This window comes from Engystomops pustulosus, chromosome 1 (assembly GCF_040894005.1).
Source record: "Engystomops pustulosus chromosome 1, aEngPut4.maternal, whole genome shotgun sequence".
NCBI lineage: Eukaryota > Metazoa > Chordata > Amphibia > Anura > Leptodactylidae > Engystomops > Engystomops pustulosus.
In genome coordinates this window covers 200723816-200747248 of record NC_092411.1, presented here as the reverse complement: position 1 = coordinate 200747248, position 23433 = coordinate 200723816, and the positions used below count along the sequence as shown (strand labels likewise).

At 40.1% G+C, this 23433-nt stretch overlaps 1 protein-coding gene across 3 annotated transcripts in view; it reads left to right on the top strand.

Annotated features, from left to right (window-relative positions):
* The window catches only part of UNC5C (unc-5 netrin receptor C), a 255722-nt gene that overhangs the window by 140550 nt on the left and 91739 nt on the right, over nt 1–23433 (top strand). For all 3 annotated transcript variants that reach the window (XM_072117947.1, XM_072117956.1, XM_072117939.1), the window contains one exon: nt 16977–17198. In XM_072117947.1, the coding sequence (XP_071974048.1) occupies nt 16977–17198 (222 nt within the window). The remainder of the gene's footprint in view (nt 1–16976; nt 17199–23433) is intronic.

Sequence of the window (23433 nt, the reverse complement as noted above, 5' to 3'; positions counted from 1 at the left end):
ATCGTCAGTAGGAAAGAGAAGATAAACCAACAGAAATGCACAGCTGAAGTCCATTCCCTCTCCATATTCTAAACACATGTGTATGGGGGAGGGGACTAGAGGCAATTGGCTAACAGTTGTCCAAAACATTTGGCCAGCCATATTTCCATGTGAATAGAACCATAGGGGTATATTTATCGTAAGTTGGCACTTCATGTGCTGTAGTATGATGAAACCCGGCTCTGGCTTCCATATGTATTCGGTGGCGGGCTGTGCTGGCTTACAGTTATACCTGCCAACCGATTGTATTATAGCCAGCAATAGTTCAAGTGCAATTACTGACATTTTACTAGTGATTGCAGTTATTTCAGGGCTTACACAGTATGCCAGTCTCCCCCATAGACTACTATTAATGGTAACAAACTGAGCCCAGGTACATCTGTATACCTGTATTCCGACAACAATTGAGTCAGAACTCTCTATTTTATGCCTCTCTATCTAAAGTTTTATCTTTTAGTAAGCAACAACAATAATATGAACCAAATAAAGAGGTACGTATTGTAAGGATCTTCCCGGGGGATGGTGTGTTAGGACACAGTTCACAGCAGACGTAGATGTATAAAAGACAAACTTGGGGTTTATTTTTAGCATAAACAGTCCAGCAAACATAAATACAGCAACACCGTGCTTTTAAAAATTCAAACAAAAAACCTACCCGTCTGGGCGCTTACTAACAGGTTGTCTCACCTATCTGACACTCACAAACACAGCGTCTTTAGCCTGGATATCGCAGGGTGAGTTTTAGCTCCCGCAGTGGCTGCGTTCGCAACTTCCTCCAAACCCACATAGGCTGTTTCCTGGCTGAGAGCCCAGACCTGTAAGCTTTGGAAAGCTTTTACCTTCACAGGCTGATTAGGAGCAGAGCTCACCTGATCCAAAACCCGAACTGGATCGAGGGGAGGGAGTGGCGAGTCCCACTACCAAACCTACCTGCCACTCCCTGTAAATCCAGGCCCGGCAAGATTAACAACAACTCAGCAGCATAATACTGCTGAGCAACAGGTCAATCCTGGACTTACCATCTCACACTACGTAGCAACCTAGGTGAGATGTACACCCCCTCGAGCACTTCTCCAGTGAGATGTCTACATATCCCCCCCCCCTCTTTTTTCAGACCGGAGGGCTGAGCATTTTGTCCCCACAGACAATGTACCCTTGACAGTGCATCAGCATTCGCCTGTAATTTCCCTGGTCTGTGTTCCACAGTGAAATTGAAATTTTGTAGGGACAGAAACCATCTAGTCACCCTTGCATTTTTCTCCTTGTTTAGTTTCATCCATGTTAGGGGGGCATGGTCTGTCACTAACTTGAATTTCCTGCCTAGCAAGTAATACTTCAGGGATTCTAGGGCCCACTTCACTGCCAGACATTCACGCTCCACAATAGCATAATTCTTCTCGGCCGGGGTTAACTTCCTACTCAAGTACATCACCGGATGCTCCTCACCATTCACCACCTGTGAGAGAACTGCACCTAACCCTGTGTTAGAGGCATCTGTCTGGACCAGAAATTCTCGCCTGAAATCGGGGGTAACTAGCACAGGTTGTTGGCACAGAGAAGACTTAAGGCTTTGGAAAGCCTTCTCGGCCTCTGGAGTCCACGTCACCATTGCTGACTTTCCGCCCTTTGTCAAGTCAGTTAGCGGGGCTGCAACTGAGGCAAAGTTCGGCACAAACCTACGGTAATAGCCCGTAATACCCAGGAAAGCTCTGACCTGTTTCTTTGACAGGGGTCTAGGCCAATTCTGTATTGCCTCAATTTTATTTAACTGTGGCTTAATCAAACCCCTCCCAATAATGTAACCCAGGTACTTGGCCTCTTCTAGGGCTAGTGCACATTTCTCGGCATTTATGGTCAACCCTGCATCACTTATGGCATTCAACACAACCTGTACCTTACAGAGGTGACTTTCCCAATCGGGACTAAAAATGACCACATCATCGAGGTAGGCAGCTGAATAATCACGATGTGGACGCAGAATCAAGTCCATCAACCTCTGAAAAGTCGCAGGTGCTCCATGTAACCCGAATGGCATCACTACATACTGGAATAACCCCTCAGGGGTGGAGAATGCAGTTTTCTCTTTAGCCTCATCAGTAAGGGGAATCTGCCAGTAGCCCTTTGTGAGATCGAGGGTGGTTATGTACCTGGCATTACCCATCTTTTCAATCAGCTCATCTACCCTGGGCATAGGATAAGCATCGAACTTGGAGATCTCATTCAACCTTCTGAAATCGTTACAGAACCTCCAAGTTCCATTGGGCTTTGGGATTAGCACAATCGGACTGGACCATTCACTCTGTGAAACTTCAATCACTCCTAGGTCAAGCATACGTTTCACCTCAGCAGACACTGCCTCTCTGCGTGCTTCTGGTATCCTATAGGGCTTGAGGTTTACTCTGCTTCTAGGCCCAGTTTCAATGTGATGACGGATGAGGTGTGTACGCCCTGGAAGGTCAGAAAACTTGTCTTTGTTTTTCTGCAAAAACTCCTTAGCCTCCTGTTTCTGTGACCCTGATAGGGTATCACCAACCTTGACCGAAGGGATTGGTTGTGACAAATTATTACCAGGATTTGTTGCCACCAAGGATTCCCTGTCTTTCCAGGATTTGATCAAGTTTATGTGATAAACTTGGAAAGGCTTCCTTCTACCTGGTTGGTGCACCTTATAGTTTACCTCACTGACCTTTTCAACAATTTCATAGGGACCTTGCCACTTCGCTAGGAATTTACTCTCTATAGTGGGAACTAGTATGAGAACCCTGTCACCTGGGTTAAATGTCCTGATTCTCGCAGAACGGTTGTAAATTCTACTTTGGCTCTCTTGCGCCCTCTGGAGGTGTTCCCTTACTAGGGGCATTACAGTGGCTATACGGTCCTGCATTTGTGCTACATGCTCGATAACACTTTTGTATGGGGTGGACTCACTCTCCCATGTCTCCTTTGCAATATCTAATAGACCCCTAGGGTGACGACCATAGACCAACTCAAAGGGAGAGAACCCTGTGGACGCTTGGGGAACTTCCCTCACAGCAAACATTAGGTAAGGTAACAAGTGATCCCAATCACGACCATCTTTTTCTACCACTTTCTTCAACATATGTTTGAGGGTTTTATTAAACCTCTCCACCAATCCGTCTGTCTGGGGGTGATATACAGAGGTGCGCATAGGTGTGATTTTAAATAGCTTACATAGCTCCTTCATCACCTTAGACATAAAGGGCGTACCTTGGTCAGTCAGGATTTCTTTGGGAATCCCAGTCCTAGAGAACATATAAAACATCTCCCGGGCAATTGTTTTAGATGCAGTGTTTCTTAAGGGCACAGCCTCAGGATAGCGGGTCGCATAGTCTAAGACAACCAAAATGTACTGGTGTCCTCTAGCCGATTTTACAATGGGACCCACTAAATCCATGGCAATACGCTCAAAAGGCACCTCTATAATGGGGAGCGACACCAAAGGACTACGAAAATGAGACACTGGGGCGCTAAGCTGACATGTGGGGCATGACTCGCAGTATTTTTTAATGTCATCATAAATTGCAGGCCAATAAAACCTCTGGAGGACTCTCTCCCGCGTTTTTTCAGTCCCCAAGTGTCCCCCAAGAACATGGTTATGTGCCATGTCAAGCACCTGACGCCGGTACGGCTTAGGGACCAGAAGCTGTTCCACAATTTCATCATTAATTTTAGTGACTCTATAGAAGAAATCATTAGTCACGGAAAAATGGGGAAATTTATTCTCAGCATCTGGTTCCTGAGGTACCCCATTCAAAACTGTAACCTGCTCTCTCGCATTTTTAAGAGTGGGGTCCTGCATTTGTGCAGTCCCAAAATTAACCCTAGACACCTCTAAGTCTGGTATATTTTGCTCAGTGGGAGGAGCTTCCTCCTCCTCTCCAGCCAGGACCTGTAAAGGAAAAGCATCACTTTCATCCTGCACAGTTTTATCATTTACAGTGGGTAATGCAACAACCTTAGGGGTATTCTCACTCCTTTCGGGGGTTTTTCTTTTTCCCCATAAAGCCCAGAACAACGGAAAGTCTCGTCCCAATATTACATTATGCATGAGGTTTTTAACCACACCCACTTCAAACTGTACGGAGCCTAGTTCAGTCCCGATTTTAGCCAGCACTATAGGGTAAACTTTTGTATCACCATGTATGCAAACCACACTCATGTGTTTTTTTGACCCAAAGTCCCCAGCCACCAGGCTGGCATGCACCAAGGTTACAAGGCTTCCTGAGTCCAGCAACGCCTTAACAGGGAAGTCATTAATGGTAATGTTGCAGACTTGCGGTTCAGTCTCTAGTCCAGGAACTGCAACACAAGATGGTTCCGCAAATAGCGACTGACGCCGGCTAGCGTCACACTCCATTGGCTCAGAGGTAAGGGGGCAATGGGCAGACACGTGTCCCACCTCATGGCATCTCCAGCACTTGATAGGGCCTGGTCTCCCTGGCAGGGAGTCCTTTTTAGGGCCACTTGGCCACCCGGGACCATCGCCAGTCTTTTGCCCCTGAGATACCTCTTGAGCCCTTTTCCCTCGATCAGCACCCCTCCACACTCCCCCAATCGATGGAAGTCTCTTACCAGCTGACGGCACAGACCTGGCACTCCGGGGAGGTGAAGAAGCTGCAGGAACATCACGGAGGTAGTCCTCAGTCGCTTGGAACCTCTCCACAAGGTTGACAAGTTCGTCTGCATTCTTAGGATCACCTTGTCCCACCCAGCGTTGCAGGTCAGCAGGCAGTGCTCGGAGGTAGCGATCCATCACGACCCTCTCTAGGATCTGTGCAGGAGTAGAGGTGTCTGGCTCCAACCACTTTCTTGCCAAATGGATCAGGTCATACATCTGGGACCTCGCAGATTTGTCCAGACTGTAGTTCCAGTTGCGTACCCTCCGGGCACGGACAGCAGCGGTAACTCCTAGTCGGGCAAGTATCTCTGCTTTTAGCCGAGTATAGTCCTTGACCTCCTGCTCACTGAGGTCATAGTAGGCCTTTTGAGGTTCACCTGTTAAATAGGGCGCAATGACCTCTGCCCACTCAGCAGCTGGTAACTTCTCTCGCTCAGCCACACGCTCAAAGACAGTTAGGTAGGCCTCAACATCGTCCTCAGCAGTCATCTTTTGCAGCGCTCGCTGCACAGCCCGTCTCACATAAAAAGTCTCTGGAGCGGCTGTCACCGCTGGCTGTGGATTAGCCTCTGCAGACGCCTCTTGCTTAGCTATCAGGAGCTCGATGAGTTTTTGTTGTTGAGCCATTGCTTGTTCATGGCGCAGGTTAGCCGCTGTCTGAGCCTGCTGCTGTTGCAAATTCACTTGCATAAACTGCTTCCACATCTCCTCCATGGCGCTTGTCTGTTTTTGGAGTGAAGTAGCAGTCTTCACCCAGGACATAAGCAGCTGTAGCCAAGTTGATACACACCGTTGCCCCTAGCAACCGTTTTGCCCGCTCCGCAGCACCAATTGTAAGGATCTTCCCGGGGGATGGTGTGTTAGGACACAGTTCACAGCAGACGTAGATGTATAAAAGACAAACTTGGGGTTTATTTTTAGCATAAACAGTCCAGCAAACATAAATACAGCAACACCGTGCTTTTAAAAATTCAAACAAAAAACCTACCCGTCTGGGCGCTTACTAACAGGTTGTCTCACCTATCTGACACTCACAAACACAGCGTCTTTAGCCTGGATATCGCAGGGTGAGTTTTAGCTCCCGCAGTGGCTGCGTTCGCAACTTCCTCCAAACCCACATAGGCTGTTTCCTGGCTGAGAGCCCAGACCTGTAAGCTTTGGAAAGCTTTTACCTTCACAGGCTGATTAGGAGCAGAGCTCACCTGATCCAAAACCCGAACTGGATCGAGGGGAGGGAGTGGCGAGTCCCACTACCAAACCTACCTGCCACTCCCTGTAAATCCAGGCCCGGCAAGATTAACAACAACTCAGCAGCATAATACTGCTGAGCAACAGGTCAATCCTGGACTTACCATCTCACACTACGTAGCAACCTAGGTGAGATGTACACCCCCTCGAGCACTTCTCCAGTGAGATGTCTACAGTATGTATCATCTTAATATCATTCCTTCGTGTTGCTATAGAAACTCTGCGAATGGTAATACAGAAATTTCACATACGTAAACAGGTTTATGCAATCCTAGAAATTAGAAGGGGTTTAGCGCTGAGCACTCTCACTAGCACATACAGTAATATTCATTATTAATGACATGATCTGCTGCTAAGAATAATGTCAAATTATTTCCAGACACTTGTAGCTTTTTATTTCCATTCGGTGTAAGGAATTTCCCATCTGCTTCTTGTAAGTCGACTCCTCCACCGTTCAGACTTGGTGACATAAGCACAATGCGGAGTTGTAATCCCTGATTTACAGGGCTGCGGGCACTTCTATAGGAAGGGACCTGTGTCACAGGTGAATTACTCGCCTTGTTTTGTTGTCATTAAGTGCCATAACATGAATTGCTTTTCTTTTCTGTAATCAAGGACAAAGCTATGCATGCACTTAATATTGATCCCGGGGCCAACAAGCTACCTAGTCTATTGATTGGAGACAGAGCTAAAAGCTGCACGTGGCTGCAAAGCTAATACGTTCTACGTGCTTTATTACTTCATGCTGGAAAGACTTAAAGATTTGCCTAAGAATAACTTGGAAGAAAGTTCAAGTTTTAACAATAAAAAACATTGTAGTATAAAGTGCAGTGCAACATTCTTTTGGATGATACAAGTATCGGAATATGAAATTACTGTATTAAAGAGAATCATTATATCCATACATTTGGTTTGGTCTTTGAAGGGATGCACCAAGTTTACAAGTTATCCTTATCTACAGGATAAAGGAAGATAGTGACCCCTCATGATAACCAAAACAAGGTTCTCAGAAATCTGGAGAGGTACCTTCTTCATTTAATAGTATGAGAGTGTTGGAAACTGCAAAGTGCTGGACTATCTTCGGCTCTTGTGGGAGTGCTGGAGATAACCAAGCGCTTTGGTCTGCAATTTCTGACCCTCCTATGCTATTGAAAGAAGCAGCAGAAGGCCTGTTAGTTCTGATATTTTACCCAGTATTTAGAATAGCCCCCATTTTCAGGATTGCGGGTGGTCCAATCCAAGTGATCGTCGAGGGTATCAGCACTCGAACCCACACTGATCAGGTTGTTGTCCCTTATCCAGTGGATAGTGGATAACCTTAAACCTTTGAAGGCTATTTGGACGACTCAACCAACAGAATGTCCTTATGAACGTATTCTTTAGAGTTCCAAATAGCCCTCTTTGAATTGAGTCAGGAGCCAAAAACAACCTTTTAATTCAGGTTTACTGAAGGTATTTCAGCACACCGCAGCTTCAGTTCTCATATTCTGAATCTCTGATGCAGGCTTTGTGAAGATGAGTTGTACTTCTCCAGCTTCAGAGGGGCATCTAATACAACTCATTAGACTTAGATAAGTACAAACATTTGTCTTTTTTCTTAATTGACCCTGGGTAAAGTACATTTAGGTTTAATGGGACACCTAACCACTAGTCAAAAAGGACCAGAAGTTTTTTGCCACGTAGATTAAGTTCTCTTTAAAGCTGAAAAATGAATATTATTTGACACATACTCTTATTACTACATAGCACAACACTCAGTGCTTAGAAAATTTCCCAAGGATTTTTTCATGGGAAAAACATATTGTACTAAAATAGACATTTCCTAGGTAGAGGAAACCGATCTTCTTTAAGTAATGCTTTTATAACAGATTAAGTAATGGATAAAAGCAAATGTTATAAAATGAACATGTACATCAGATTATAAGATGTAATCAGAATTTAAGAACATTTTTTTCTTTTCCGTTTAAAAATAACAGGAACAACATGTACAAATGTGATTTGGAATGAAATGGTAAAACCACTAAATTGCTCAGGCCAGCTACACTGGTTTGATAATCTCTCCCTAGTACATAATGCTCTACCCATTCCTGTTAATGCTTCCTCCCACTTAACCGTCCATGTAACTCAAGTTTTATATTGAAATTGAAGAGCTTGATATGTTTGGCCTGCAATGCCATCAGAATTATGTGTAAAACAAATTGAGGTTGCCTGGGTCCCTGCCAGATTAGATTAAGATTTAATATCTTTCTGCAAAGAAACTGGCATTACAATTGCAAGCGATTACTTCACGGAAAAGAAGTCTGCTTTACAAATTTTATAGTAGTACAGTGAACACTAAATAAATAAAACTTTACATTATCATTTAGTCTGAATGATTTAATCCATGCCCTGGTCAGCCTCATCAACGTAAGCTGTAGTGATCCATAATGACGAACCAACCTTCCATGATAGATGAAGGAGAATCGAAACGCCTGCGACGTCCCCTCTACCCAACAATTGCTCATATTTGTGGCAGTTTGGAAAGGTCTTATAAATGAATATCCTTTTAGCCAACACCCAGCCAAGAAATAATAAAACTTGTAATAAAAAAAATCCTTCACCCTAACGAGCATTGGCATTTTGTATTCTCCTAGATTACCTTGCAAGGCAGCTGTGGCATATTAAATATTGAGCACATTGGGCTCTGCCATGCTTCCTGCAGGGCAAGAGGCCAATAAAATTATCCATTGTGACAGTCTGGCAGAAAAGCTTTTTTTTTATTGAAAAACACTGCATTGTCCAAATCGAGTTGGACGGATTGCTAAATTTCCTAACAGAGGAAGGAGGTCCGATATCCTGTGTAGGCACATCAGATGAAATTGTCTGCTTTGTACCTCCATCTGATGGAATAGAATAAAAAGCTTCCAGTTTCTTTCTTCTGTCACCCTTTTTGTCAAAATTAAGTAATAACTGTCCTCCATTAGAGAGTAAGAGGATGAATAATAAAGGACAGTTCCCAGTGACTATGCCATTATTCGGATCCTACCGTCTAGCTCTTCATACCCTTTAGCTGATCATGGGTGACAATCCAATAGTCCTTTTGTTAGGAGACAAGACGATTCCCCCAATATATCACACATATAGAATTGCTTTGAAAACAACCATATTTATTCGATCACAGTGCAAGGTACATATGCAGATGAGATATAGGTCCTAGAGGCTAGAACTGCATTTATCTGGCATATCCAGTGTATGTTATAAAAATTTGTGATGGGAATTTCCCATTCAATGACGTGAATGGTAAATGAGCCGCAATAACAGAACACTACCACTACAGAGGTAGCAGCACCATCTGCTTCCATCTCTATGCAAACTCTACCATAGACCGGAATTTTTTAAAATGTAAGTTATGCTCCTATAAAGTCATTTTTACCCTCCTAAATAAAACAAATCAATGTTTTATGGTTTTCTTATTTCATACAAAAATGTCAATCTCTTCCACAGTCCTAAATTAGTTTACAAAACCCACCGTAATGTCAAGAACACTGACATACAGTATATATAATGTAGTGCAGTTTTAGCAGATTCAGGTAGAAATCTATTGTTGCTGATAAAATTCAATTGCTCATTCCTGACATGGCGTCTATTGATTAGAAATATCATACAAATAAAAGATTTGGGCGATAATAGAAAGTTAACTTATTATAATTTTAACTGAATGAGAAATTGCATTTAGGCAGACAGTACAATAAAGTAGAAAACCTATTTCTGCTGATTTAAGTTTAAGGATAATAATCTGCTCGTAAGGCTTTTATAACAGGACATACATATAAGGGGAAGATAAACACAGTAATAAATCACCTCCGGAGCATCTTACCCAGATACTAGGCTCAACATATTGGGTACTATACTTGTGTTTCTTCTTACTTTTTTTTGACATTCTTAATATCTCTGGATCTTTAGATACTCAGTTTATTCTATTTTAATTACCGGAAAGGGGAAGTTTCAGGAGGCACTCTGCCAGAACTATATAGCACTACAATGTGCCCAGAACTATCTTACGGCAAAATAAGACAAATGGAGATAACATGTAGATGGTTCTGGCACAGTCATCCAAACCAATGGATACTGCAAAATGGTTCCTAAACAGGCAGTCCCCAGGTTACGTACAAAGTTCTTTGTACTTAACTTTATTTTGCATGTAAGTCGGAACAGACAATTTTCAAAATGTTTTTTCTTTCATTGAAATGAGGATTATCTGGTACTTCACACCTATAAGATTAAACATTATCTACCCCAATATATCTCCAATGTGTTGGTGAGGATGTGGCAACAAAGGAAGTCTCATGCATATTCTGTAGAACTGCCCCAAATCCTAGGTCTTTAGAAAGCAACAAACACCGTAATATAAGAATTAACCAAAAAAGACAATGAAATAGGCCCAGAACAAGCCCTCCTATTAATTGACGTGGAAGTTTTCCCACAAGAACAGGAGGCAATTATCGTACACCTATTGATGTCTACGAAACTAGTGATAACAAGACATTGGAAAGACAAAGACTCATAGGGGGAGATTTATCATAAGTCTTTTAGAGCAAAACTGTTCTAGTTGCCCATGGCAACCAATCAGAGAACAGCTTTCATTTTCCCACAGCCGTTTTTAAAATTAAAGCTAAACTCTGATTGGTTTCCATGGAAAACTAGACAGTTTTACCTCAGAAACTTGATGATAAATCTCCCCCATAGTCTTTGATCACATAGTACATTTACAGTTAATACAATGCTTGAGATCAGCATTTTCTTTCCATACGTTTTGTCTCTTCCCTTTTACTCAATGCCCGCTTACGTCCTCTTCCCCTTTACTGTAGATTGATAAACAAATGGATTAGAAAAGACTGTTCTTCTTTGATCTTCTCTGAAATAATGGTTTATGCAAAGACCTTTTAAATATGTTTAGGTCCCTAGTAATGAAAATATGATATGACGTCATACTCATCAGCTTCTGAGATACCTACATGTACGTCATAGTTAATTTGAGAATAGAAAATGAATTGTGGCCCCTTAACAAAAAGGGTCATGATATGTTTTTTGTCTTTTTTCTATACACATAGGTCCAGATATATCAAAAGTGAGGCAGTCTGCCTCACCAATGTGCAGGGTGCACCAGCTAATTGAAAACTGGTCCACGATCTTCAATTTTTTTTTTTATGTCAGTGGGAACAGGTATATTTTTATTTGTAACTTAAAATTTTTGTGCCGTCATGGGAATACGGATTATCAATAAAGCTTCATTACAGACACCTTACACATGATCATTGCAGTCTGGGACTATAGTAAAGCATCCAGAGAGCTTTCCCAGAGGTCACAGTGCAGATAGATCTGCCTATAACTAGGGGTGCACTGTAAGATGCTCTTTAAGTGCAAAGTCTGATGCAGCCCATTAATATATCTGGGCCGGTGTCTTTCATACTTTTTTTAAGTGTCTGCATTGCATAAACAATCCTTGAAGCACAGTGAAATCACAACTATGTCTTGTTTTAACAGAGTGTTCTTTTGTCCCTATATAAGTGCTTTCATCATGGAAGGCACAGAACTCCTGTAGTGCTATGTATTATCTTACTGAAAACCCCTCTGTGGCTGTACAAACAGACGTTGGCAAGATAAAGCTGTAGCTGAGAATTTCCCTTTCTAAAAGTTGCGGTTCATATTTCTGATAGCTGGCTTCAGGGGGTTGTAGTGAGATGGTTATCATTTTATGAAGGCTCTTTTTGTTTTAATGCCAAGCTTAGCTGCTAGATATCAGTATTTTTCTCCAAAATTTAGCTAATGGACCTCGAAGACAATTTAAGTTCTTAGGGATAAATTACGCATAGACAACAGAATTTTTGTCTTACTGTAACTTGAAGAAACTTTCAAAGTTTCAGATAATGACCATGTTTAATGAAATGCCTCTGTGTTAAGAATAAGAATGTAGCATGATGAATTTGTTTAATAGTTCATAAAACAGGAGAATTTGTCTCTATTACGATTCTATCTGTTAAACCAAACTTTTATTTATATGGGATGACTTTTTATTTTCTAGTAAAATCTTTTTTTGTCTTATGTTTCAAAATTGTACAGCATTTTACACCTTGATACCGTTGCATCTAAATAAACATTTATGTACATGAATAAAAGTGTATGAATAAAACTTCAGTGTTTATATTAGGGCACATTCACATGGCCGTCTGCGGGGACGTACATGCGGCCGCATGTACGTCCCCATAGACGGCAATAGCGGCACGACGGGGATACGGTGCCACACATGTGTGGCACCGATCCGGGCCGCACACCGCAAAAAGATAGAGCACGCTCTATCTTTCGGCGTGTGTGCGGCCGCGCGCCGCTATTCTCTATGGAGGGAGGAGGGGTCACCTCCTCCTCCTCTCCAGCACACGGTGGTATGCCCGCACGGCGGGCATACCGCTGTGTGAATGTACCCTGACATATATCAAAATCTGTGCAAGATTTTCCTCTATGGGAACGGCAAGCCAGGAAGGGATTGACCTACTAAAAGGGGATGCAAACATCAATCAAATGAGGATGCAAATAAAGATTATATACCATAACTGAGAGCTCCTTTTTAATGGACCGCTTTCTTCTTGGTCAGATGATGATAGCTAACTAAGATGATCTATTTGTTTTACGAAAACCAGAAGGGTACATTCACACGAACATATGCCTACCCTGCCATAGCCGCTGTAGCAGCGCTCACCCCTCCTCTCTCCATAGAAAATATAGCTACCACGCCTAGAAAGGTGAGCAAAATCCCAGCCTGGTGCCATACCGTTTACACGGGACACATACTAAACTTTATTCTAGTAATAAGTAAATTAATTGCAGAGGCTACTGGGGCGTGTAGCCTTCGCTGCCAGTGCCTGACCAGGCTAGTACACGGCCCAGTAGCCTCTGCAGTTAATTTATATATAACTAAAATAAAGTTAGGTTCCTGGGTTATTTAATTACAGATTAGGGCAGGGGCAGGGAGAAAGAATCTATCATCAGATCTACGTCTGGTGGTAGATTCCTCATGGTAGGTTTCCTTTAAGGGTTTCCTTTAAATATTGTGCAAGGCATGTAAGATAGGTTTTTATTTCAGAATTCTGGTACAGACAGCTTAATACATTTTCCCCACTGTATTGCAGGCAGGAGGCAGCTACCATTAGATCTACTTCTGATGGTAGATTCCTCATGGTGGGTTTCCTTTAAGGGTTTCGGACCATTTTTAGTCAGTTTTCCGCCTTGTATGAAATAGAGGTGTGGCCACTGAAAAGGGGTGTGGTTTCTTGGCTAAAGCATGTTTGCTAACTAAACTAAAGTAAACTAATTATTTTGACACATTAAACTAGACCAAATTATAGATGGTACAAAGTACAACTAGACAGTCTTCTACTACTCCAGATTAATAATCCGGCAGCAGACAGGTCTAGTCGTACCATGCAGTGATCTAATGTGTGACACTTTGATAAATCTCCCCCAGTGAGATATTATACTAAATTGTGTTGCATGAGAAACTTGCTGAATCTGTAGTTACCTTAAAGATCTTTAAAAAAAAGGATTTTACAAAAGGGATCTTCAACCTTTGCACATGTAACAATAACATTTTGTAAAAATAGTTTTTTGCTACTTAATAAACCAGTCACAACATGTGGCAACGTAACCCTCCAACTGCCAGATGTCTGCACTGAAGAGCATAATTCTTGGAGATACATTAATACACAAAATGTCATCTGTACAGAGGGAATAAAACAACATCAGTATAACCCAGACAGACTTTGTGACTCCGTAGCAGGGAGAACACTGGAGATATTCAGCTACTGACCGTGTACAAGCGTTTCTTTCTGGTTTTCAAAGAGAGATACTTTTCTTTAGTTTCTTGGCTTGGGTTAGTCCAAAGCCAAGTCAATATTTATGTGTTCATATAGAATAGGATGGACTTTGAGACTGTGGATGAATTGCTGTATTTGTAACGTAAGATGAAAGGTTTATTAGTGGCTGGAGGGTGCCAGATATTGAACAGGCTTGGATTTGCTTCCATCCCACGTCCTTTTTTAATCAGAAATTAAGATGTAAGGTGGGTCAGAAGAGTGCCACAGCTCCAGGGCTAATGTGTAATGGAGAGGGAAAGTATCTAAGATTGTAGTGAAAAGGAAACTCTACTCCTTGGAGAACTGATAATTCCCTGACCCGGTGTCATGCGTTATGACTTCTAATGGATACTGCTATATGGATGCTTCTGATAAATCCTTTTATTGCTACACTTTGAGTGGGATGTATAGGGCGTGTGTCTCTGCAAACGAGAGCAGGAAAATTCACTGGCTACATTTACCCTCATGATACCTATAGCTTACAATAAAATCAGTGTCTTTGCTAGTGGGTAAAAAAAAGAAAAAACAATGATAGAAAGACACTGAACCCATTAAAAATAGAATTACTACAAGAACTTAATCGTCTTGTTATGTAATGCCACATAAACATATTTAATATAGCGAAATATTTCTCTGCTATAAAATGTATGACATAAATAGATCATCCATAATAGGGGTTATCTACACTTAACAAACAGGTTTAAGTTAAGTTATAGGAAATCTACCAAGCATGATAAACCAGGGACACTTACTCATAGATCCAGGCACTGTGACTGTGGTAATATTCTTATACTTGTTATCCATGGCCTCAATAGCTCTGGGGTTGTTACCTGTGTTGTAGTTCCACGGGTTGTTACATTGTGCAGCAGCATGTCTAACCTTTTCCGGTTTCCTGGGACTTCCTCGCCTCCACCTGCTGTAATATCACAGCATCTGTGAGTTTTAGTGCACACTGGGATGGGGGAAGTGCTCTGCACTGTGTAACATGCAAGGGCTCGGGTAACACCCTCATAGCACTTCTGGCTACTTTCATTAGCATAATTTTAGAAGTTGATTTTAGAAAAAAGAAAGCCATGGATTACAAATATAAGAGGATTAACACACTCATGGTGCATTGAGCTATGTGTAAGTGCCCTTGGTCCCTGAAGTGTCCATACAAAACAGAGCACAGGAGCGTATGTGGTTGAAAAGATAGCTGTGCAAGAAGTCTGATAGAAATGAATAACGCACATGTTGAGAATTCCTCCTGCATTCCTTTCCATATAGGACACTATTGGGGACTTTCTTTCATCCCATATTCCCCAATTCTGTAAGTCCCAACAGTGGACCATGTTAGACACTTTCTTCTATCCACAGAATGCATCTTTAACAACAAAACAACTTTAAGTCCTGAGAATCCTCAAAAGTATTATGACATCTGTACATCTTCACCTTTGTATTTGATTCAACTTTTCCACAGCCATTATGGATATCGATAACTGTTAAAAGGAAAATTCTCTTGAGCATAAATCCTTCCACACGGCTATGCTGGCCTCACACAACACAGATTTGGCAGATAATAAGTGCAGCGATCAAAGGTGATCCCTTGCTGTAACAGCACCACCACCTGCTCACACTCATTTCACAAGGTAAATCCCAGGCGACCTGCAGTGCTTAGCAGCTTCCATGTAACTCATAGTAAACCAAACTCCACAAGCTGCAATGCATCTTCATCTTCTACAGTCATAACCAAGCAGATACATATAGAATTTACTTGGTTTCAAATTGAAGTTGAAGCATCACCCACTAAAATCTATTGCAAGTAAATTTGCCTTATTCTTCAGACATGTGTAGTGTACATTATATTTTACAGTCACTTAGTCTTGTAATTTCTGACAGAAGTAACATTTTTTTTCGGGGTAGACTTCCGTGTGACAAGAAAACTAGCAGTGCAATATTATACTGGAAAACATGCAAATAAATAGTATATAATGTGGGAACATCTGCACTTGCCATAAATACTACGGCCATGGTAATTGATTGGACGTGCCCTTATGGTATATATTTTGGATAATGAATGGATTTATAATCATTTATAATGTATAATGTTACTTCTCCAAGTAATCTCTAAACCATTGAAGCAAACCTTTGTTATTTCAGAAAGAAATAATGCAGTTGATAATTACAAACTTTATAATATACTTTGTATGTATAGCAGCTATACATATAAAACTATAATTCCAACTATAAACTCCCATTGATGTGCTCTAGTACTATAAAGGGGGATGGCAGCCAGACTTTATTTATTTTTCCTCCACCGGTTGGCATAGCATACATGAACTAAATGCACAGATTGCTACATTTTGACTAGGTTCTGTTATAAGGATTTGGTACCATTGAATATTTGAACTAAGTTATATAGTATCCTATGTTCAGAAATTTATGGGACCTTGTCATTCCATCACAGTAATAATACACAGAGAAACAGTTTTTTACTCCATTTTATCCAGTGGTCCTGCATGTCCTTTATGTTTTCCCTATGTATGGATGTGCTTAGATAGACTATAGAAATAGTGCCCGCTAGTCATTCAGATTATGTTTAAACTATATTAATTTCACATAAATAAAAAAAAAATAGTTAATTAAGTAAAAATGTGTAGTGTAAATGATAGTATTACATATCTATTGCCAGTTTTGCATCTGGGAATGTGTTACCTACTAAGTGGTGGATGCAGCCGGGTCACAAAAGAAAATCTATAAATGTAATTATTAGTATTATATTCTCACTCTCCCCAGAGAAGTATCACATTACTTCTAATGATTTACTAAACCTTTTACCTTTCAAGTCTGTTTGATCGAATCATTTTTCTCTCATGGTTTTAAAGGAAATTATATGAACATGACAGAATTGAAAAGGGTACAAAATGCAATGAGTCAAACTCAGAGATAGGTGACAATATTGAAATGAAAAGTCATCAGATTAATATGTGCTATTTAACTGTACATTGTAAAAGTTTAACCTTAACAGATATAACAGATAACATTTTGGGGCGGCACATAATTTACTTATGACTAAGCTCCACCCACAGTAAATAAAAACATAAATATAATTGGAGCATTATGTAACTAAATAAAGGACTTTCCATTTCATTAAATAATCTTATGGCATATTTCTTTTGCTTTAGATGATGACTTCTTTCATGAACTACCAGAGACCTTCCCGTCAGATCCTCCAGAACCACTGCCTCATTTTCTTATTGAACCTGAAGAAGCCTACATTGTGAAAAATAAACCCGTAAACTTGTACTGCAAGGCGAGCCCAGCCACGCAAATCTACTTCAAGTGCAACAGCGAATGGGTTCATCAGAAGGACCATGTGGTAGATGAAAGAGTGGATGAAACCTCAGGTACTCGTCATCTTATTTCTAACATCTAATATCTAGCTTACAATACGTTAAAATAAACTTAGGTTTGACTTATTCTTTATTAAGCCGAAAACTAAACCTAAAAACATACACATTTTACTATAATTGTTTCTATATTGCATCTTTTTGCATAAAACCTGCTGTTATACATATTGGCAAATCTTTTTATGCCATGTTATGGAGTAAGGTACAAGTTTCAACCTTCACTATATTTTCGTACAAAATATGTTTTTTCAGTGAACATTATTACATTATTGGATCAGAATATGAATTTAAAATAGATAGACATAAATACATAGTGAAATCAAAATGGACCATGGACAGAGAACATGTGTAAAAAGTGAGGTGGGTGCAACTGGATGAACCTTGATTCAAAGGTTCCAAATGTGTTGCAGCATCCTGAATTTATTCAAGAAACAATGAAAACATTATTCCCCTATGATATTCATCGCTTCAGTCCTTTGGAGAACTTTTCTCAAGTCACAGGTTCCTACTGTTAGATTGCAGTGCATGTAGTGCTGCAGAATCTCATTTTGCATCTTTCTAAACATCTTTCAATAATTATTCCCAACAAGGCTAAGCTAGTGATAAGAAGACCCCTTAAAATTTGGGTTCAGCATAACCCAAATTTTAGGATCCAGTTCTGCACATAAGACTGGACCCCAACCAGTAACACTTGCAATCGGTGCTGGCAGCGTATTCTAAACCACTGTGACTATACGCTTGGCAGCACTAACATGCCGGCGGCTTGGTGCGCCACAATTTTGGGGAGGGTGGTTGTTCTCAATGACATCATTTACCAGCAACATTTAAAGCATTAACATCCATGATCGGTACCAACACTGATCACAGGCATTAGCCGCACTGGGAAGTTGAGCCAAACCCACCCCCAAACCTGTAATGAAGTTTGGGTCTCACACACCTGCAAAGCTTGAGGTAGACCAGAACTTTGCAACATTTTCTTGTCCTTTTGAGAAATTACTGTCCAAGATAACATAATAATAATAATAATTATTATTATTATTATTACTATATTTATTTAGAAAGTGCCATAATATTCAGTAGCACTTTACAGATTATGTCATTTTTTAGGATATATATTTATTTATTTTTTTCATTGAATTCTTATACAAAACAATTTGGACAATAATCAGAAATCATAAAAGAGAATAGGGGGGGGGGAAACATTTTTACAACAGCAAATATCCTTAATACACAAACATTACTGTATATACTCGAGTATAAGCCAACCCAAGTATAAGCCGAGGCCCCTAATTTTACCACAAAAACCTGGTAAAACCTATATTTTTTTTTACTCAAGTATAAGCCGAGTTTGGGGTTTCAGCACATTTTTTGTGCTGAAAAACTAGGCTTATACTCGAGTATATATGGTAATTCTTATTGTAATTTTTACCCATTAGTATCAAAATATACAACTAATAAAATGTAAGCAAGTTTCTTTAGCACAGCTATGAACTCAAAGCTCCCTACTCTTAGTACACTATCACAGTATACTATCAGCTAGAAGCAATAGTTCTTTTTATAAAGCCCCAATACAACTTGGGTTGGGTAAAATGTGATAGTTTTTCCACTGCAGAAAGTATATTATATAAATTATATAAAAGTATATTATCCTTCTCGTGAAACAGCTAGTGATGACCAATCAGGGGTGAGCCATTTAGACATGTGATACAATAGTATCCTTTGGATCACTTGGTATCTAATATGAAGAAGGTATTAAAAAGGAACCACTAGGAGATACTTTTTGGTCTTTTTCTGGAAGGCAAAATGTGTTTTGGATTGAACACATGTGTGCCCTTCTGAATGTAATGATCTCTGTTCCAAATTGGATAATAATAAATAAATATATATTATAAAACTCTATTACATAACTCTGTTAACTCTTTCTTGAATAATTTCAACAAGAAAATATAATTATATCCATAGCAAATGTGGCAACTAGAGCAATTCCTAATCTCAAAAAACCCTAATTCTCATAACTTTTTACAGATTTTATTCTGTAAATAGGACTCTAGTTCTTTTTTTAACGCTGACACAGTTTATGATGGCATGGTTTTCCATAGTTGGACTACACCTACCTTAAAGGGGTTTACCCCTTAAAGAAAGTTCTAAAATTTTAAACTCTTAGCGGTGTTTAGACAATAAAGATCATTTGTAAACCTCTTTACTGTATTGCTATTTAAGCTCCTAAAACTCAGTGAGGGTAAGTGTTAGTCCCTGCCCACACTCTGGAATCTATCTAAGCAGACACTTCATGATTCCTCTGATCTATGAGATGATGTATGCTGACATTGTGCTTAGATTATCAGGGATAGGGTTTATCTACACTTTTATTTAGCTTCTGAACATTCTACTAGCACCTGACGCATAGAACAAGAGATGAGACAGATCAGAGATGAGAGATGCTTAGATCCATGAGATCGATATAAAACAAAATGTCACTCTGAGCTCATCTAACTCACCTAAAACACACAAAATCACCACTTCTATATGTCTCCTTTTCAGATAAAGACCTTATCTGTCTGTAGCTAGTCGAGTAAGTGTCTTCATGCTGCTTGCTGGCAGGAAGTGCCTGTGTCTGAGCTGGTCTTATAATGTAAGGAGAGGGGCAGGAGCCAGAGAGCACTGCAGCCGTGCAGATAAGAGAATCTATTCATGAGAATAATCCAACCATAGTCAGAATATTTAAGGTAATATCCAGGGACAACCAAAATTGTAAACAGCAGGGCTGTTAGAGACAGGTTGGAATTATTCCTGGGAATGCTGTAATTTGTAAATTAGACAATGTGTTTTGTGTTATTCTGAGTATATTTAAGAATCTCGTCTTCGTGGAAATACCCCTTTAAAGCCCAATTTCATACATGTCAATAAAGAGCATATGGTACTCCTTCTAGCTGCAGAACCATAATGTCGCTAGAGTTTTACTATATGGTCAATGCTGATTGCAATGTTAATTGTGATTCTTGTTATCATGTAATTTATCATTTAAATTGACTTTATTGAAATTTGAGAAATAAAGTTCAATCCATTAGTTCTACCCCAACATTCATCTACTTCTTTATCTAAATCTTCAGAGACGTTTCTAGCTAATATTGTCTACTTCTTTATCTAAATCTTCAGAGACGTTTCTAGCTAATATTGTCACCATCCAGACTCTGCACAAGCCTCAGATCATCCTTTCAACATCAACATTCACACTAGGTGACTAGACATGTGACAGTCTTCAAAGGAATAGCAAAGGCTTGTTCTGGAGCCACCATGAAGTAAGCCAGAAACATTGCAGCATCAAGCAGCAGGGGGGATTGCAGAAAGCTATTTTTATTTATTTCCGTATTGTGCATATTATTAGTAAGAACTCAATCTGGAGAAGAGGAGCAAGTTATTAAGAGCTTTGATTTTCCTTTAGTATGTGTAATCATCATTTAATCTATTTATTTCTACAGTTGAATACAGTATATAATTCTTGCTGTATGTCACAGGACACACCATCTACTTCTATCCACTTACTAGACAAATTTTACAAACAAAGTAGAAAAAAGTTAAACTCCATTGAAGGTTGTAAATTATGGGGACTGAAATTTCTGATAAATATTGGGACCATAGATACAGAAAATGTAGTCTGGACAGAAGAATTTTCTGGGTCCACCCTACAACTATGAAAAATATATGCACATTCAATATCAGTTATGTCACAACCTTTCATATATTACCATAACATACAAGGCAAATCATTAATGTGTGAGTTGCCTATAAGAAGTTCATCCAAGATAGAGTGCTGACCTGGATTATGAGGAGAGCTCCCACCAACCTACTCCTACCCCACCAGCAGCAGATGGGCCACTGCAGCAGCATCACCGCTGTACATCACGTCTAATCATTGGTGCTTTTGGAGCACCAGAATCTGGTCCTGGCCTGGAGCTCCAACAGCTTCATCGATGAGCCATTTTAGGATTTTGCAGCCGCACTCCTGCATCTTAAAGAGGCAGCATGTTAGAGGTGGGTACTATACCCCTCTGCCATGCAGTCTCTTTAAGACACAGAAGCGTGCATGCTCTTGCACCATCCATATCATGCTGCATGGAGAAGATGCCAGAGGTGAGTAATTTGTTATTGCTGTATGGGGCTTAAAATTAAATATGGGCGGCTGTATAATTGATTAGTAAAAGAGAACCCTGTCTAGTAGATTACTAAGAGGGGGAATTTGACTGCCTAATTGCTAAAGAGAATCCTGCCTAATTACTGATGGCGACCCTGCCTATTGTGTGACTATAGGGGGACCCTGGGTAATGGATGTCTAAGGGTAACCTTTCCTAACGGATGACTGGATAAGGGGGTCATGTCTATTACATGGATTACTGTCTGAGGGCCATCCTGCCTATTCCATGAATTACAGATTAGTGGGGGGGGGGGGCTTTTTGATTCAATTAATGTTAAGTCTGTATATTCAGTGGGGGCCTCCAGTAGACTTTGTGCCTAGGGGCCTCCACCAACCTTAATCCAACTCTGACAGGGAATATAAGGGGGAAAGAGTTGTCCAGTTAGAACAAGCTCTTTGCATGTACCCAAGAAAGTATGCAAGCACTTATAATTCAGACACATAATTTAATTATCAAAAACACTCAGCGCTTGTTTACCTACTTTTATCAATTAGCAGGTTTATTATGGAAATCTAATTGTGAAATCCCCTTGGAGATCAACTATAAAAAACATTTTCAATCCAGAATTCAGACTGGCAGAACAGGGTTGGAGCAGCTTTAGATTTTTGACTTTGTCATTACATAACAGTGAATATTACGCTCTTGTCTTTAGACAATAAATAGGGTATGTCCTTTGCAGTTTGTGGTTTTTGCTGATGTTCTAAAAACAAGATTTGGTTGTGAGAAGTTAGATTCCTATCGTGGGATTTGCACCTCCGATGAGTGTAATTATTCAGAGAAATAACCTTAAAAGACGTCTATGGTCTTGGGCACATTGCGTCTGTTTCCTCATATTTGTACAGAGCCGTCAGACACACTATGGATTGTGTGTACTGTAAGTATTCTGAATTCTAAGAAAGTGTTGCTACTAAATCAGTAAACTGTTTTTCTAATTGGTATCACACAAGGCTACTGAAAAACAAGAAGACAATTAGACTGGAAAGCTTTCTCCCCATTAGTTTGATTTAGACTTATGTGCTGCTGTGTCTAAAATGTTGCTGATTCTTTTACCCAACATTGTCATTTCAGCCCTCATTAGTGCCACATCTCAAACTGAGTTGTACCTAAATGTGATATACTGCATAAAAAAGTAGGTTATACTGACAAACTGTGACGTACGCATCCTTGCAATATGTGTATGATTTAGACTTACAGCATCGAACCTTTTTACCCATCAAAAGTAAAACAAATCTTCAAGCTTGCACTGATTTAAAAAAAAATAAAAATTTGCACAATTTTGGTAAATTACTTAATTCAGATATCAAAGAAAGGCACCAGTAAAAACAGGTAGTTCTCGCTCTCTCTTGGACACATATAAGCAGACAGAGGTGGGTCAAAAGATTGCTCAGCTGAAAGTCACCTTAGCCACCACTTCTATACATGCATGTGTATTGAATTTGCAGACACCTTTAACAAAAGGATAACAAAATGATTGTGCAGTTGACTCTTGGGAGTCAAAATCTACACATCTAATGCAGCTTTAGCCCTCAAAAAGCCCTATGGAAGAACATTAGGTCAGCAACTAATATCCAGATATTTTGGGATGCATGGGATCTGGTTCCTGCCCAGCAAAAATGAAGGAAAAAAGCTCTCATTTTTAGACACAGATTCTAAAAATTTTTTGCTGGGGTTTTACCAGCAAGAATATGGTGAGGCCATGTCTTTGAGGGGAATTCGTGTGTAGGATGCTGAATAATGGGCATTATAGAATCAAAAAGGACATTGAGGAAGGGACATAACATTATGGTCAAAGATTGTTAGTTTGGAAGCTCAAGATACGTCAAGAAAATATTAAATGTATCAAATTTGTGGTTGTGGAAACAACTTGACAGGTACTACCATAACTCAGCAGTTTTTTGTATTACTACACAAACGCCTCGAAACAAACTGCTTATATGGCATCTTTTATGTTGTTCGTACACAGGCTAACATCTGTCACTCTCAGCCCACTCTGTGTGAATACTTTCTCTCTGGTCTCAGTAAAATAATGTAGTCAACTC